Source organism: Gigantopelta aegis, chromosome 12, assembly GCF_016097555.1.
Source record: "Gigantopelta aegis isolate Gae_Host chromosome 12, Gae_host_genome, whole genome shotgun sequence".
NCBI lineage: Eukaryota > Metazoa > Mollusca > Gastropoda > Neomphalida > Peltospiridae > Gigantopelta > Gigantopelta aegis.
Genome location: NC_054710.1, coordinates 42,726,807 through 42,746,586, shown reverse-complemented (window position 1 = coordinate 42,746,586; position 19,780 = coordinate 42,726,807). Strand labels below are relative to the sequence as shown.

Here is a 19,780-nt window from a genome sequence, read left to right as displayed (position 1 = left end):
CACACTGTCTGGACCTTAACTTAGCTTCTTTTCCTGGACAAGAGTCGGCAAGTACTTTGCTAGGTCATTGACAGTAGGCGACAAGGGATCCACGTCCCTCTCAGTTGCCCAACTAACCAAAGCGCGTCAGTGACAGACCTTCATTTCTGAAAAACCCAGGAGTGCTAAAAATCACACTCCTCAAAATGCTTATGAGGGGGGTGGAAATCACACTGCTCAAAATGCAGAGGAGGTAAAAATCGCACCCCTCAAAATAATCAGAATTAGAGGCAATTAAGAGACCAAGAGGAATTGCACCCATGAACATGATTAAGTTTGAGGAGTAATGATTTCTCAATTAAATATCTTAAGAGTTAATATTTGCGTTTTCAAAATAAATATCCTAATTTAACTAATATGATGGTTGTTCTCAAAGATGAAGGAATGGGCCACTACAAGGTTACACAAGAAAAAGAAACACCATGAACACAACATTAAAGATTAAGAATTGAAACTGATTTGTTTGTGTTTATTCTGTTTTATTTAAAACAGGCACAATAATGTTAGTCTTCATCGCAGAATGATATTTCTCCATGGACACAAACCTGTGAAGTGAATGTGAATTCACATTGTAACAACTATGCCAGGTATTGTTATTAAGAATTCTAACTGTAAAATGTCTAATAAAACTCTCACAAAAAATAATGTCAGTAGGCCTATTTGTAAATCATTTAACTAAACAGAAATTAAAAGTGTAACAACCACATGGCATAGGGTTATCACATTTATCATGATATCATAATATACATGTTATGTACCTGCAAATTATTTAAAAACAAGAATAATGTTGTTTCGTACCCAAATATATCTTACTACAATTTTTATAAATATATATTTTTACAAACATAATTAACTTTCATTATCGGTGTACTGTAGTTAACAGTCATTTATTATACTACTAACTCAAATCATAGCAACCCATAAAAACCCCCAAAAAACCTCCAAAAACAAAAACAACAACAAAATTTAATTTTAAAATATACATGCTTTACATTTGGAAAATTAGAAAAACTGAGTTGAAATTAAATCGGTGTATGTTTGTTTTAGGTGCCCATCAACCGATCACATGTACTAAAAATCCGACTCTACCAAGGTCAATGTCCTTGGCTTTGAATCATGTGACAGTATTGTGAAACAGAAAGTAGAAATGTCTGCGAGTACGTCGCTATGATATTAACAAAAACAAAACCTGCTTTACTAAATCAGTTTTTTGTTGGTGTACACATTTACTGTGATATCAACATGTATAAACATTGCACACATCATAGAATTATTGGACAACGCACCTATTATTTTTTCTATATGTGACCAAAACAACGACAGTGTAAAATAAATTTCGCAATCATTACCTGCATTGTATGAAATTAAATAAAACAAAACCGACGAGATCTTAATAATAAGTGAACTCCTACCTAGCTGATTGGCTCAATGTAAAGATAACCAACCAATCGTGTTTCTATTTATAAAAAGTATTCTATGACGTTCATTGTGAACAGAATGGAATGGTTTGTGGCATTGTGGATTGGATTCAATAAACAATTAAAATGGCCGAGTTAAAAAAAATACAAGCGTGATTTGTTCAATTTAGGGGTGCGTTATATCGCGCCTGTGAGATTAAGTTGACGGAGGTTCACAGGCGTGGCAGCACCTGCACCCGTTAAAAATGAAGGTCTGCAGTGACACGTGTATAGGTCCTATCAGTAGACTGGTGCTTCGAGGAGGAAGCAAGCTCAGCAATCCACTGAGAAATCGCATGTGATGCAATGTCGTCTGCTTCAAAATAAAAATCCAAACTCATCCAGTCCTTGCTCAACGCATCGTATAATCCAAAGCCATCGTGTCGGGAAACAGAGACAAAAAATTTGTAACTGGTTGTTCAGTCTGGTGGTATTATTAAACATTATCCAAGACCTTATGATGTTTACTTTCATATGACACAAAGTTTTCACGTAAATTTAATGATTTTTATTTTCATAGTAGTGGATCAAAGACCATTAAATTCCCCTCTACCAGTTGTGGATCATTGACTACATGGGACGTGGCAAAAACATTAGGAAAATGGTTCTACTGAGGGGGTTCGATCTTTTGAACCAAGCATCTAATGCGAACAATCTACTAATTATACCAACTAATTAATTAAAGGTCAACGTTTATAAAGGACGTAATTCACTATTGTTTGATATCTACGTATACCTTTTACAATATATATGAAGTATCAATAAAATACATGTTTAAACATTTACCCATTTTTAATATATTCGCAATAAAAAGTCGTGTTTTCACCATCGCTTGCCAAAACGCCTGTCGACTGCAAGAGCCAAGTCACGTGACCCCGTGACGCACTAATCGGCATAACATGAAAGCGTGATTCGCAGCCTTTCACACATTTTACTGGGAAGGTGGAACATGTGTATTTTAAAATGCGAAAATTGTATTACAGTCAAACCTCGATCACTCCACCTTCGATCTGTCGAAAACTTCGATCTCTCGATCTGAAGTGATGGTCCCGGCCAAGTTGCTATACAAACTAGTAATAATGACCTTCGAAAACTCAAACTTCGAAAACTCGATAACCTCAATCTCTCGACCTAATTCTTCGGTCCCACCATAAAGATTTAATATAGTATGCACCTCTAAAATTTGACGCGTGTGGATTGATCAAACTGTCGTTGCCGATAGTATTTTAAAGACGAAGGTATTGTCAATAATGTCAAACAAGCGAAGCGCGCCTGTCTCGGGTGGTCTGGACTGTCGAGGATTAGGGTGATAATTACAGAATAACAGATCGCCGACTAAGTGGAACGAAATGATCCTGTGTTTGGTAGTTGGTGTTCATCCGTGGTGGAGAGCCTCGCTACGTAATACTTAATTACAGACATAATCTGGTTAACTTCAAAGAGCATTTGTAATAATTGTTAGCGCTGTTTGGTTTTGCTCTCAAAGGCGTGAATTGTGTTAAATTTTAGCTTTTCTATTTATGTATCAGTTAATGTTTATCAATTACCAGTTATCTTAAAAACTGATACATCACAGATCGAGCCATCTGAGGAAGGACCCGGTAATGTGGGGTTTGCCAAATCGGTTTTAAAAAGTTCTGCTTTCTTATCATCCAAGCAATCTTGCTTAGGGCCCAGAAATGGAAGGTGGGTGGCCAGATTGGAGAAAGAAAGTGGAGGTGCAAAGCGTAAATAATTTTGTGTAAAACAAATGTACTTATAGTGTTATTCGGCATTCAGTGTTTTATTTGTTAGTTACGTTCCACCATGTTTTGACATCTGTAAAATACATCAACGTTACTTTTTGTTATTTATATATGTATGTAAATGCCTTCTTTTTTCCTCTTTTTTCTGTCAATAAATACGTGTAGCCTATATGCCCAAACATACATTTCATATTCATCTGGGTGATCTTTTTATGTTTTATTTACTTATTTTTACAATATACGCAAAATGAATGTACCACAGGCGTCGAAGATGCCAACAGCTGGGGTGGGGTGGGATGAGATAGGGTGGCATGGGGTGAGGTGACTGATATATTAATTTGCCTTTCAACTGGTGATGCATACTTTTTAGAGTTCAGAGGTAGGCAGCAAAGCGCACCCTTCTTACAATATTAAGCGAAATCAACCAGCTGCAATGCAGTTTCAAATTTGAACTCTTATATATTAATTTCGAAAACTCGAACTCCCTGAAACTCGAACTATTTCCTCATCCCCTTCAAGATCCCCTGTATATTGAACTGAATTATATATGTGAGGGATTCAACTAAAGCACCCAGCATAATGTGTTATTATACTAAACATGCATAAACACCACTAAGGCGTCTGAGGTTTATTTCTCTTTGTTTAGACTTAAGGTACTTGTGAAATTCCTCCAAGACACTTGGGACATTAATATATGGTAAACACTGTCACTGGGGTTATCTTAAGGAACCCAGGACAGTAATGGTCTGCCAGTATTGGTCAAGTGTGTGTGATGTTATTATAGTGACTGGGGTAAAAGATAGTTCACTGAGAGACTGAGAGAGAGACAGAGAGAGAGAGAGAATATCCAGCAAGAGAGAAAGACGTTTGGGGCCAATTCTCCATTATCATATACATTGTTTATATGCTATCATCATGGATTAAAGAATATAATCAAGATCGAACTTGTGTAGTTTTTGTGTGAGGGTGCTTTATGCATTCGGCCACATATGGATGGAATATTCTTTTGGAGATAGTTTTCAAATGTAAAATAAGGTGAACCATTGTTTAGTGTTTGGATGTATCAAAGCAGCAGTTTTTCCGAAATTTAAACAAATCAACAATCACAGGGTTTGTATGGAAGTGGTTTTTAAACCGAACCCGTGCGTAATGGAAAGGACCATCATGATGGGATAGGATCTGCAGTGACCACTTCATCCCTGGGGATTACAACAATTATTTAAGGTGGTCGATAAATTTGACAATTATTTTTTTAAAAACATATCTGTTCCAAGCCTGTATCCCCACCCGCACATGTTCTACGATTGTGCATGATACAGCAAACAAGAAACCATGAGCACGAGCTAAACTAGAGCTCAAAAGGGTGAGGGGGAGGAGGGGGGAGGGTACCAGAGCAGAGGCGGCAGTGTAAAATATAGTGGTACGACTCTTCTTTCAAATTCAATTGAGGACATTTTCACAGATACAACAAATATAACCCACAAAAGTGCCTCTTTGAAAAGTGTTAGGCCATGCGCCATCCCTGCAGTGGCGTAGGGAGGGGGCCTATGGGAACCCACCCCATCAAACTGGGTTTTTTTAAAACTATTAAATTTTATAAAATCATATATACACATGTATGTACATACTGTGGGTTCCCCCCCCCCCCCCCCCACCCCCTCTTCAATCCCAATATAAAATCCTGCCTATATACGCCAGTGGAGGGTACCAAGCCTAGAACGATAAAAAATATGGGGCTTGAATTTCATAATTAAATACAAACATTTTGTGTGTGCGTGCATGCATGTGTATATATATATATATATATATATATATATATATACACACACACACACACAAAGTTCGTATACACACACATACGCACACACACACACAATATACACACACACAATATACACACACACACACACGCAGAGTGGACTGTCCAAACCGGCATCTATCTAAACCAGCATTATGTGTAAACCGGCACAGTTTTAAAGTCTCGTTCAGCTACCGTTAATTTATTAGGAAACAAAAAGTCTATCGATACCGGATGCCTTCTATTCCAGACTTCAGATCCAAATTCAAGAACAAAAGAACCTTTCATGTAGTAATTAGCTCTGTCTACACTGACGCGCGATCTTGCCCCTATACTGTCTACACCGGCATATGCTTATACCTACTGTCTTCCAGTGGTCACCTTTTTATAATGACGGCAGTTTCCCAGTAATTAGGACACCACAGGAAGTGTTATGAAATAATCGCGCCTCTTTGAAAGCTTAATAAACAAACGGGTATAGGTAGCAAGATAAATCGTATTATTATTTGCATGTGTTCATACCTGCATTGCATCGTACCGATCTGTCTAAGACAATAAATTCAAATCCCTATTTTATGTGATATTAATCAATAAAATAATGTTATTTATTCTGCTTGTTGTTTTAAATGCGTTCTGATCTGAACACATATTTTTATTATAGTCAAATGTTAATATCCCACTATCAAAAGTCGGGACTGAACTCGTCTCCTGCTGTTCACCAATTGAGGTACCATTAGAGTAAATGTACAAATGTGTTAAGACCAAAATGTCCAAAGTAGCGTCTGTTAAGAATCAGCTGTTTTTCAAACAATCATTCCCTGCTGTCGGCATGTTGACCTACTAACAGAACACCTGATGCTACGTCACAGGTCTGATGCGGGTCAAATCGACTGAGCAATGGGTTTTTCCCAGGCCCAAGCGTTTTACAAAAAGTCACTTTATTAATAACTGGGATGGTATTTAAAAAAAAAAAAAATTATACTGTAATGTTTATGTATTTGTTTGATATACTGTGTATTAATAATGTGCCATGATTGTGGACCTTTAAGAAAGAAAAAACCCCACCTTAAAATAAATACTGTTATTCATAAGTTCACAAACAAAACTGAGGATAGCCTGATAATCGTATCCATCCTCTGGTGAACATTTCCCCAAACCGAAATCTGACTTGTAGGTGGGGGCAAGAGAAACTGAAAACGGTCACACCAAGCACCGACCAAAGACAAAACAACCCAAATCTACAAACTGGAAAACCAGGAGGAGGGACTGGCAGTACTGCTACCTGGGGTATCAACCCTAACTTGAGTGATTCCCTCAACCATGCCAAGAAACTTTCAAAAAGTACTTCACTGTAAAAGCTGAACAAAAATAGATTAACTAGGTCAGCACATTTTGGCCATGCAACTTCAGTGAAAATGTTTGTCATAGTCAAACAGTTGTCAAACAGTCGATGTTAACATTTTCAGCCAGTGCTTTCTGATTACAATGTTAATTATGTTATTGTCCATAAAGTATCACTTTAAAAAAAACTAGCATAGACATTTAAAATACAAATAGTACTGAGGCAATTTTCGAAATTACATGGGGTGCGAAAAAGAAATACAGTATTCATTAGTACTGGTACATGTAGGTGACAATTATACACATCTCTGTGCTCAATAGATATATACACCTAGTTGCATCCTTTTCCCAAACAGCCTCCTACATTTGTACATTCGAAAATATATCCTCGATATATAATATGTGTGTGATGCACACACACACACACACCCCCCCCCCCCAAATGTTTGTCATTGTGTTAAATGTTTATGGTATTTTAGATTAAAGAGAGAAAAGGTGGCCCAACTTGATAAAAGTGTTCAAGCCAGTTGGAACATGAAGATTTATTGTTTGGTATTTAATGTTATTATCCTTCATTGTGTTTCACATCTTCACTATTTTATTACCGTAATTTACAATGATGTTGATCATATAGATTAGATGTTCAACACAAAAAATATGTTGATCATCATTTAGTTTGACACCCAATAGCAGAAGTGTTAGTTTTGTGCTGGGGTGTCGTTAACAAATTAAGGAATTGAACTTTACCACTAAACCATATCCCAACCTCTCCAGACTTCCAGAATGCATAGCATAATACAAAGACATAACATGACTCGTACAACTATGTTTGAAAGTCTAAATTAAAGAATACAAACTTACCTGGCAATACTGGTCCATTTTGAGGATCTCCACTTGTATGACTGCAACAAATAACAGCACATTTTCTTAATAATTGTTATATAATATGTCTCAACAATTTTAAAGTATACGTACGTAATACATATATCATCATCGAAGTGTATGTGTGTGTGTCCAAGTAAAGAAATATCAGATGCAATGCATCAGACAATACTAACATATAAAATACAATAATACAAAATAATTAAATTATGACATCAAGATAAATTGTGAAAATGATTGTTTCGTTAATCCATTGTTAACACTTCTAATTTGTCATATTAAACTTAGGGTATCATTCACATGGTCATGCAAAAACAAAACGGGTTAGTGTAATTTGTTGTTGTGTAACTCATAAATGGTAAACAATAAAGTTACCAGACAATACATTGTTTTGAATTTGATTTCATAGTAGACATCTTATCAATAATGTGTATTTTTTAATCCACCAGTAAACCAATGCTGATTATGTTCATATTAAGATGTAAAAAAAGAAGAAGAAGAGCAAAATGTCCCACACAACACCAAGCTAACATCTGTGAAATAACACATGCAGCATGCATTGACCTATAACTAAACAATGACATGTACATGAGTATACCACGATATGCAAATAAATAAACAAGTTTAGGGTGCATATACCACCAAATCAAATCCCATAGATGACAAATATGACATGAGGCTGAAGCTGCTCCATGCAAGGTTTTAATTAACACAATAGATACCAGTCATAGAACAAGTTGGGACTAGGGATGGGACGATTCGTTTTAAATAATTTCTATTTATGGTTCGATTTATTCACGATACTTTCCACAAGTATGGAATTATCATACTTACATTTTTAATAAACTATTTTAAGAGTTAGAAACTTTATTTTCAATAGTCATTTGTAAGCCCAGGTGTGGATGGTGTGCCATCAGAGTTTTTTAAGAATGCATTATTTATTATACCATATCTAAGGATGTTATTTAATTCTGTTGTAAATAGTGGTACATTCCCAGATTCTTGGAATGTGGGCTTAATTATTCCATTGTTTAAGAAAGGAGATATTACAGATCTAAATAACTTTAGAGGTATTTCGTTATTAAATATTATTGGAAAATTATTTACTTCTATTTTTGAAACTAGGATTAGGACATGGCTTAAATTTAATAATATTATCCATGAAGCACAGGCAGGTTTCAGAAATGATTACTCACAATAGATCATATATTTACACTTCAGGCATTGTGTCAAAAATATCTTAGTAAGCCTAGACATAGATTTTATGTTGCTTTTATTGATCTTCACAAAGCTTTTGACTTGGTAGATAGGAAAAAGTTACTGTTTGTGTTGCATACGAGGGGTATACAAGGTAAAATGTTTAACATTTTAAAAAGACATGTATAAAAAAAAGTAAAGGCTTGTGTTAGAGTAAAGAATGTTAGGACATATCATTTTACAACATCTTGTGGTGTCCGTCAAGGGTGTATGTTAAGCCCAGTTTTGTTTATAATTTTTATTAATTAATTTATAAATGAGATGAATAATAGTAATCTTAGAGGAGTTTTTGTGAATGAAAATATTAATGATGTACTAATGCTTTTCTTTGTACTTATTGATGATACAGTAATAGGTTTCCAAAAAAAGCTTGATGTATTAAATAAGATTTGTGTAAAATGGGGATTAGAAGTTAATGTTGATAAATCTAATATACCGTTATTTTATAGAAATGGTGGGTACTTAAGACGTAATGAGAAGTAGTTTTATAAGGGCAGTCAATTAACAACTGTGTCATATTATAAGTATCTTGGTATAACATTCTCTTCTCGTTTGAAATGGTCTAAGGCTTGCAAGACTTTATCTATTCAAGCGAGAAAAGCCTGTTTTCCTATTTTTACTTTATTTGAGAAATACTCTACAATATCATATAGTATTGTCCAGAATATATTTGATACTAAAATAGCTCCTATTTTATTATATGGCTCTGAAATATGGGGATTTACTTACTGAGAATCTATTGAAAAAGTACAAAGTAATTTTTTAAAAGGTTTTTAGGAATTTCAAAGAGAGTATCATCAAATGCTGTACTTGGGGAAATAGGCAGAGATCATTTGTGTGTGAAACACTTCAGCCGTTGTATAAAATATTGGTGTAAATTGTTATATGTGGATTTATCCAGATATCTCAAAGCTTGTTATGATATGCTGAAATGTCATGATGAAACTGGTAAAATTAATTGGGTATCACATGTAAGAACATTGTTGTTTCAAACAGGGTTTTCTTATGTTTGGATTGCTCAAGAATGTGGCAGTATCAAGTTATTTATGTCCAGCTTTGTACACTGGCATGATAAAATTAACTCTTCTCATTTTTTAAAGGCATATTCTTCTTATAAATCTCTTTTAGAAACAGAAAAGTATATATTATATTTGTCACAATATAAGGATCTCTTGAGAATGTTTTCTAAATTTAGGTGTTTGTAACAAATTAAAAGTACAGAAAAGCAGATATAATCCAGTAATTGAAAGAAATGAAACTATCTGTTTAAAATGTAATCTTAATCAAGTGGAAGATGAATATCATTTTCTTTTAGTATGTCCATAGTATGCTTTGAGCAGGAAATATTTCATATCAGTATACTTTATAGTAAATCCTTCCAGAGAAAAATTTAATATATTGATTTCTACCCAAAATATAAAGTGTATTAAAGGAATAGCCTTGTTTTTAAAAAGAAATCTGCCAGTTTAAATTGATTATACATGTATTGTAATTTCTACACGTGTAGCGCACAATTAATTTGTTTTTAAAAGTAGTTATCTTGGTCATGTGGCCTTAATAACTGAATAAATATCTTGCCTTGCCTTGTCTTGTAAAATAACTGGATATAAAACTATAGCTTGGCTAGAAAATAACAATACTGGTTTTGCCATACTAGCATGTTGGGTCTGGGATAATCTGGAAATGCTTCCCCTATGATTTGAGTTTAGAGGGTTGGCAAAATAATTTGATGTCAGCTGAGCACCGGATTGAAGCGAGAATGTTGGGGGAGGGGGGGGGGGGTGTCAACAGGGAGCGTTCTCCCTGTAAAATATTTTAAATGCATTCTCGAGTACATACATGTAATATATGGGTGTCTGGTATACTTATTATAGAAGTCTAAAAGAAAGATGTATTTCAGGACATATTTCAGTTTATTATTTTTATTTGCATAATGTCAGATCTTTGATGAAAATTAATTTGAAAAGGAAGTATGGAATAACTAGAATAAGCAAAGTACATAATACATAGGTCTACTTCTAAATTATTTAACGACCACAAATTACATAAAAGGTATTATAACAGGAAAATCAACCTCCACTGACAGGATTCGAACCATTTACTCTCAGTACGAGAGTTCAGTGCTCTACCAACTGAGTTAATAGGGGAATTCCCACTATAGCTACTGCCAGGATGAGCACTTTATCCAAACATTACTACAGTATCAATGAATTTTTCTTTTAAATACAACTAAGCACAAATTAAGTACATAATATTAGAATAGTGAATTATGTGATTATTATTATTATTAAAACATTTTGGCTCGTATTTAAAGTGAAACAAATCTGCAAACGACTATATAAATGTATGTTACAGTTATTGTTTACTATATATATATATAAGCCAAAACAATGGTATCACTATGTCCTGTTTTTCTGCCTTAAAGTTAAACCATCAAAATTATATTTTTGGTTATGATCAAATAATTATCATGCAAAAGCAAATTAAGAAACCCAGGTAAATAAAATAATGTTCAAAACTGTACAGCTAATTTTAATTTAATATTTGTTGAACAACAAATGAAAACAAATCAAATCAAATAAAAATAAGACAATGAGAAAATTAATACCTGACAAGTTCCAATTTGAGCTGCATTTAAACAAATAACATAATATTCAGTGATAGCTATATTCATCTGAAGATTGTTATACATGTATATCTTTGTGAAACAATGTGTATATATTAAATACTGACTGTTTGAGCATGTTTAATTGTTCACAATCCTGTAAATTACAAATAACAGGCAATACACACTCACTCACTCTCTCACTCTCGCTCTCTCACTCACACTCACACTCACACTCACACTCACTCTCACTCTCACACTCACTCACTCATTCACTCACTCTCACACACACACACACACACTCACTCACTCACTCACACACTCACACACACACACACACACTCACACTCACACACACACACACACACACTCACACTCACACTCACTTACACACACACACTCACACTCACTCACTCACACACACACACACACTCACTCACACTCACTTACACACACACACACACACTCACACACACACACACACACACTGAGACCCACATGAAAAGGCATTCTAAACAAGAGGCCCATTTGGCCTGAATCGCTCACCTGGTATTAAACTAACTATATCTCTAATAATAATTATGATTTATCACAGATGGTCATTTTTACATTAAAATAGCTAATAATTAAATGAAGATGTAAAATGTATATATTGTAACCAGAACCAATAAGTCATCAAAAGATCATTTATACCAGCTTTGGTTAAAATATACACAGTGCAATTTGAGAAGTCAAAAATCTATCAGCCAATCAGAGACTAGGAAAAACAGATTACAAATCATTGCGAAAAATAACATTCCCAATCTGGAGTTCGCCGCGGTAAGACGTGTTTGTGCACACTGCATGTGCTTTCGTGGCTCGACTTGGGGATCCTTCACTTTTGTTGTTTTTGTCAATGAAGTGAAGTTTTCTACTGGGATGTATGCGGCCATTGGAACTGACTGAACGCTGGAACGCTTGTTTCGACAGTCTGCACCACCAGGTAGGATTCTTTTTTAGCAAGATTCCTTGCCTCCACGTCATTTCTCCGTCTGATTATGTTGACTTGTTTTTTTCGTGACTTGTATGATGGCCATTCTGCAGAAAACCACGGTTGTTCGCGTTTAGTCTCTACATGTCCGAGCCTGTCCTAGCAGCACTGGAAGATTGACCGCCCCACTAAGAAGAAATAGCAAGCGGGGTCGGCCCCTACTACTCTTTTCTAGACTTTACTTTGTTTTATTGTGATACCATCTCGTATCCTCCAGAGTGGGGCCAGTCCGCACCACTATACCAACCCATGACGACTGGACTATACCCTAGTCTGATTCTCTCTCTTTAATAAGTAGAATTTTCTTTATTAATTATATTAATTAGAGATGCGCATCAACATTTTAAAGGCCCACTATTTAATTTTTGGATGTAAATTTCAAAATTGTCCGCTTAATTTTTTCTGTCCCGGGACAAGCCCCTGGCTATCCAGAGACAGGCCCCGGGACGGACATGCTCGAAACTCTAGTGGTACATGTATATGAGCATGTAAAAATTATTCGCACTCGCGAAAAATAACATTAGGTCAGAGCCATAAGTGAATAATTTGTACGAAGTTTGTTGAAATCTACATCGTGAAACATGACGGCCATATTGGATTTTGAATTGTCCTAAAAAATAACACCACTTGCAAGCTTAAGGTCATGAGAGGATCATTTGGACCATGCTGGTGGAACTTGAGAAGTCGAAAATGTCTTGGTCAGAGGCAGACCTGTCAACCTTTAGTCAAGAGAAAGCAGGAGGTGCGTGTTGAAAAAGCAGGAGATTTTTTAAATTCACACAATTTAACCCAAAATCGCAAGATTAAAAAAACCCATTATTATAATAAGTTATATGAATACTATATAATGTCATATATACTTGTTAACCGTAGATATTGGCATTAAAAAAAATTAAAATTAAAAAATTAAAAAAATTATTAATTAATTGGGTTTATTTTGGGTTTTTTTTTAAAGTTTAAATATTATTATGATTTAATACATATTTAAAAAAAAACCCAATATTTTATCCAAAAATGTTAAGAACATGAACAAGAAATTAAAAAATTAATTAGTACATTTACGGTATTACACTTACAGCCTTACAGGTTGCGTTACATTATCATTTGTGGTTAGTGTACCTAAGTACCAAAGACAAATTTATATAAATCTTATAAATTAATATTCAGTTTTTACTATGAGGAACAGTGGCGTGTTACTTATTTAAAATCATTATAATGATGCAATAAAAATTGTATTTTCATTAATCATAAGTAAAACCTCATTACGGACACCGTGTGAAATATACCGGAATTATACCCATTTCCGTGAGTAACTTTATGTCAATGTCAAACACAACATTTTTTAATTGTACAAAAAGAATTTCTTGAAGTGTACCAACATTTTACTGCACAAACATACAAACACACAAACTGACAAGTATGTTTAAACAGCTAATTGATCTTTTCGTTGTCTTGCTGTGACATGTGATTTTAACATGCATCGTGTGTATCGCTGTCAACTCGGAGTCTGGCAGTTCAGAGTCGTCATAGTTGCATTATGTAATCCAGTGGGAAGACATTTTACAATTCAGAGGTGTTATTAGAACTAAATTGGATAGGTTTTTTTATATGGCAACACTGAATGTCAATACACAGCCTGTTGAATTAGCGGCAACACGCTTTGTAGCCATTATGATGACAACAAACATTATAATAACACGTCATTTTATAAACTCCATGTGCTTTTTTAACGATATAAATAGGCTATCCCACAATTCTCACTTCGGCAAAGGTTAAACAGTTGGGACAATTCGGCCTGTTACATTCTCAGAAACCGAAAGTAGTCAACATTTTCCGAATAAGAAAAAAAGGCAGAGTTACTTCCCTTATGTTATTTTGACAAAAGAGGATCGATTTTTTTTATGCTTACAAAAATGTCATTGAACAGGAGAAATTGTCTCCCGCACAGGTGAAAGGAGATTTTATCAAATACCGGGAGACTCCCGCGGAATCCGGGAGGGTTGACAGGTCTGGTCAGAGGCCAGGGGGGCCATTTTTAATTTCAAAGTGGGCTAAAAAATAATAACACTTGTCACAGCTATGAGAGGATGTTTTGAACCACATTTGGTTGAAATCTGTTCGGTGGAACTTGACAGAAAGTAATCAGAGGACATGGCAGCCAGTTTGGAATTCAAATCGGCCCAAAAAATAACAACCCTTGGTAAGGGCCATGAAAGGATCATTTGGACCAAGTTTGGTTGAAAACTGCCCGGTGGACCGTAATCAATCAGAGGCCAGGGTGACCATCATAGATTTTGAATTGGCCAAAAAAATTAACAACATTTGGTCAGGGCCATGAGAGGATCATTTGGACCAAGTTTGGTTGAAATGACAAGAGGTTGAAAATGTCTCAGTCAATCAGAGGTCAGGACAAGCATCTTGGATTTTGAATCGGCCCGAAAAATAACAACATTTGGTCAGGACCATGAGTGGATAATTTGGAATACATTCGGTTGAATCTGCCTGGCAGAACTTTAGAAGAAGTTGAAAATGTATGAGTCAATCAGAGGTCAGGGCTATGAGAAAATCATTTGGAACTGAAGAAGAAGTCACAAATGTGTAAAGTTGCTGGACGCCGGATACCGGACACTGTGCCATCACATAATCTCACATGGCATTTCGGACCAAGTAAGCTAAACATTTTATTCAGCAATTAGATCCCAGTTGTATAACCTAACACATCATTTACTAATAAAAGGTACTTTACAATCTTTCTTTCATTTGTGGGAGAATGTAGAAAGATAATGTTCATGTATAAGCTAGTTTCAAACTTAAAATTGTCACAATGAAACTTACATTCAAAAAGACACTCTAATTCAGTAATTCAAACACACTGACAGTGACATTTATATTATTTTAATTATCACAGTCATGTGTTTCTCCTGTGACATCACTTCTATTTGGTGCATTAGTTGAAACAAGTTGTTTTTATACAATATTAAATACAGACCTCTGTTTCTTGCAAAGTTTTACCTTTCTTGTTTGTTGATCATGTATTACATTTATAGACTTTTTCAGACATATTATAAAATGCATTACTTGCACCTGACTTCATAGCAAAACCTAATAGGCAGATGTTGAACAGACATAAGAAAAGCTTCATCGATGAATGTCATAGCAGAGATAACAAAAATTATTTAAATCTTTTAAATTTAAGTCTTGGAGAAAAAAGACTTTGAAAAAGTTCATTGTTAAACTTTAAGTTAAATTAAAAAATGTTTAATAAAAATCACAAATGCCATAATATCTGTCTTAGTTTGTGAAGGCTGCACCAGACAATCATAGTACCAAGTTTCAAAATAAATTGATTAACACTCTAGAAAAAGATAGACTTTCATATTGTCTATTTAAATTTTAAAAACATTCACCGGTAATAAAAATTCAAGATTTCAAAATTTTACAAAATGCCTCTCTAGTTTGTGAAAACTACCCTTAAGAATACTTATACATAACTAAGTTTCAGAACCATCCAATCAAAACTGTACAAGATAGACTTTTATTACATTTTCAATGTAAAATGTCTATTTAAATTTACTAAAAATTCACAAATTCAAAATATATATTAGTTTGCCCCAGAGAATCATAGTACCAAAGTTCAGAACTGTACAATACAAATTCTAGGAGAAGATAACACTTTGAAGTTATCAATTTAAATTTTAAAAACATGTAATCAAAAGTTGAGAATTTCCAATCTATCTCTCTATTAGTTTGTGGAGGGTGCCCCAGAAGATCAGTGTACCAAGGTTTAGAACAATTCAATCAAAACTGTTCGAGAAGATAAAACTTCAAAGGAAAAGCTGATGGATGGATGGATGGACAAATCAGTATAAGAAAAGCTCTGCTGGTGAATGTCATAGCTGAGCTAAACAATAAATCAATAAATTTAGTTATTCTTTTAGGATACATTGAGATAAACATTTACTGGTTCAAATATAAACCATGTTTCATTATTATAGTCCAAAGACATGAACAGACATAGTGTAGGTGTCACACAAGGGTCTGTGCATTAAATATCAAACATGTTTCTGGTCGAGTGCTGACACAATTATCAGGTGAGCATCATATATAGATATTCATAATAAGATGTCCAAGAAAAATGTTTTATTGCAGCCCACAAGATGATGTGTAGGATGTCTGAAAATTGAATTATCAATGTTAATATTGTGCACCCATCATTTCCTTTTTCTCTTCTGTCTCTTTCTTATGTAATGCAGGAAGACTTATAGAGAAGTATATGTCATAGGCCTCTCTACTGGATGCTGATAATGCCATTGATGGTGTTGAATGAATGAATGAATGAATGTTTAACGACACCCCAGCACGAAAAATACATCGGCTATTGGGTGTCAAACTATGGTAATGCAAATAAATAAAGTGATGATCAACATCAATATAAAAATTCAAGGTTTAAACAAAAACAGTGTAAAGAACTGTGCAAAAATACAAATACAAATATCACAGAATTTTACGGACACCGAATTTTACTCTAAACTTCAATTTGTGCTGTATTGGCCATTCTCAAAGAGAATGTTACACCCCTGCACCACGGTGAGGTTACAGCACACGCAGGGGTGATGGTGTTGATTACGATGATGAATATTCACTGTTGTAATTCATATTAGGACTGAATAAATGCCGTGAAATTGTTGTGAGTTTAAAAGTCATTTGCTGCACATGACACGCATCAGTGTGTTTAATACTCCACTGGAATGGGTTATTTTGTGAAGTTTGTCTTGTCATGCTGAATTTTAGTTATGATGTATCTGCCTTCCTCCCTTGCTCTCCCTCAATTAAATTAAACTGACTGCAGGTGCTTAGCATAAACAAATGTAAAATGTAGTCAAGCAGACCACATGTTGTAGGTGGTTATGCCTGTATATGCCTCTTAATAATTCCAGAATTGACCACTGAACACACTCCGAAGTGGTTAGATTAAGCCCACAGCAAAAGCTGATTGGAAAGAGTACGTGTGTGGCTCAGACAGCCATAAGAGACAAGATTGTGTCATGGTTGGAGAGACAATGACTGTGATGTTGAGGTAGACAGCGAAATGAATTGAAAGATATAATGAGAAGAGAAGAAAATGAGACAAGAGGGTAAAAATAAACATAAAAATATAAATTATGCAAGGTATGCTTGAAAATATGACTAAAATATAGTATCTAAAATGTTTAGACAAAATCAAACTTACAGACCATTTTCAGGATCCTTTTCTGAAAAATAAAAAGCCATTGTAAATAAAAATACTGAAGTCATAACAGAGTTGGTTTTGTTTAACGACACCACTAGAGCACATTGATTTATTAATCATCGGCTATTGGATGTCAAACATTTGGTAATTCTGACTCATAGTCATCAGAGGAAACCCGCTACATTTTTTTTGAAACTATGAATACTACTTTTAACAATTAAAATTATAGTTAAATATTCATGCAGATTTCCAGTGATGTTTAATTCTCCATCTGTATCAGTATTTAAAATGTTATCAAATATGTGTCCCTCCCCACCATAAAAAACCAGCCACCTCAGACAGACCATTATCACAGCTCTATTTTTTCTTTTTTCTTTCATTATATAAAAAAAAGTCATATAACTACTAATCAATGATACAGGTCTATCCACAAATTATAATTAATTATTATTTATTTACTTTCTTTTCTTTCTTTTTTACTTTCTTTTCTTTCTTTTTTACTTTCTTTCTTTCGTTATATCTTTCTTTATTTACTCTTGACTATCATTTATATCAAGTCATATACAACTTCATTTGAAATATCTGATTTACAAACAAAAAAATTATTTGTTTTTTTATATATACTTTTCTTTTCCCTTCACCATTGAAATGTTGTAAGCAAACCTATTAACTACTACATGTATGCTTCGGACGACGGACAATCAACAAAAGTAAGAAGACCAAGGAGTAAGTGGAAATAAATAAAATAGTGACAGGGTTTTATGACATTCACCTGGGTATGAACCAAAAAATTATCTACAAACTTATGTGAGAACGGCATCACCTTTAAATTCTAGCTAAGTTTTTGAAATGAAACTGAAAATTACCAATTCTTTACAAAATGACGTTAAAATTCCCAAAGACAATTAAAGGCATGAGCATTGTAATATTTTGGAAATAAACCCTGGGTGAAGAAAGAAGAAGCAAAATAGCAGATTGTAAATGAAATTTTAGCTGACTCTTATTGTGAATATAATACAACCCCTGCGATTGTCTGCGGCAATCGGCAATGCCCTGGAGATTGCTGTGGAGTTTTTCATTATCCGCAGTATTTTCTTCTGCTGTGGACTATATATTGGATTTTTTTTCAAGTTTTATAAAAGTAAATATTAAAACAGTAAGTGCACCGTTATTATTAAATATCTCAAACTCGGCACCATTGGGCATGATAGAAAATGCATGTAAATTACCAGCATTAAGTGTGTTCCAACTAGGGCACTGAACTCGGCTGACAGTGTGTGTGTGGTGTGAGTGGTGTGTGTCTGGTGTGTGTATGGTGTGTGTCTGGGTGTATGAGTGTGTGTGTGTGTATGAGTGTGTGTATGAGTGTGTGTGTGGTGTGTGTATGGTGTGTGTCTGTGATGTATGGTGTGTGTGTGTCTGGGTGTGTATGAGTGTGTGTGTGTGGTGTGTGCGTGTGTGTGAATGTGTGTGTGTGGTGTGTGTGCGTGTGTGTTTGTGTGTTAGTGTGTGTTAGTGTGTGTGTGTGTGTGTGTTAATAAAAGTTTCTCTGTAATTTACATTGACAAAATATACTACTCTTTTCTAGTGCCGAGTGGCCTAATAAAAAAAATAAAAAAAACTATACCAGTTTACTTGGGTTTGAAAAGAAGGCATTCAGTCTTGGTGATTGATTTCCTAATAAAAATTATGATGTGAAGGACTGATATTAACCAGGGATCGAAAATCAAGTAATTATGTTAAATGCATATGCCCGATGACAAGTAACTAATTCATCCATCTTGGTAAATCCTTTGGAAGAGTTCGTTTGAGCATTTACATAGCTCTAGGGAGAACTAACCCTAACCCCAAGTGTAGGAACGATCGGAACCAAAACGGAAAACAAGGTGTTTAAAAGTTTGATAACAGCTTAGAGTTATTCCCCTTTTTACTATCGACTGATATCGGTAATTTCTGCCACTGAACGTTCGATTGAATTGTACAAGTAATCGGTTTGATGATCTTCAAACTTGGAAACAGCATCCAATATGCTTTACAGCTTTTATAAAAATAAAGTATAAATGTCTTGTGTTTGCAATCAAAATGTTTAATCATTGCAAACATTATATATTAGGTGAGATAATTTAAAATTGTCATATTAAAATTAAATTGGACGTTAATGCGGTTTCGAAATTTGCTCTTTGCAAACGAACAGGGGCGTAAAGCAAGTGCAGTTGACAAGTTTATACTTTCCGAGTTCACTCGAACAAAGAATAAATATTTTGAACTGTATTCGTATTAAGTTGTAAGATATTTTAGTTTATTGGTAGTAAACCATGTAGCAGAACATATTTAATGTCTTTCAGTACTTCGCAAATGTAAATCTACGTTCGTGTAAAATGAACATCTAACGTGTA

At 34.5% G+C, this 19,780-nt stretch overlaps 1 protein-coding gene across 1 annotated transcript in view; it reads right to left on the bottom strand.

Annotated features, from left to right (window-relative positions):
• Positions 1-19,780, bottom strand: part of LOC121386065 — an 84,178-nt gene that overhangs the window by 37,213 nt on the left and 27,185 nt on the right. Inside the window, exons 7-8 of the mRNA XM_041516864.1 lie at positions 17,385-17,406; positions 7,242-7,282 (exon numbers count right to left, since the gene is read on the bottom strand). Coding sequence (XP_041372798.1) covers positions 7,242-7,282; positions 17,385-17,406 — 63 coding nt within the window. The remainder of the gene's footprint in view (positions 1-7,241; positions 7,283-17,384; positions 17,407-19,780) is intronic.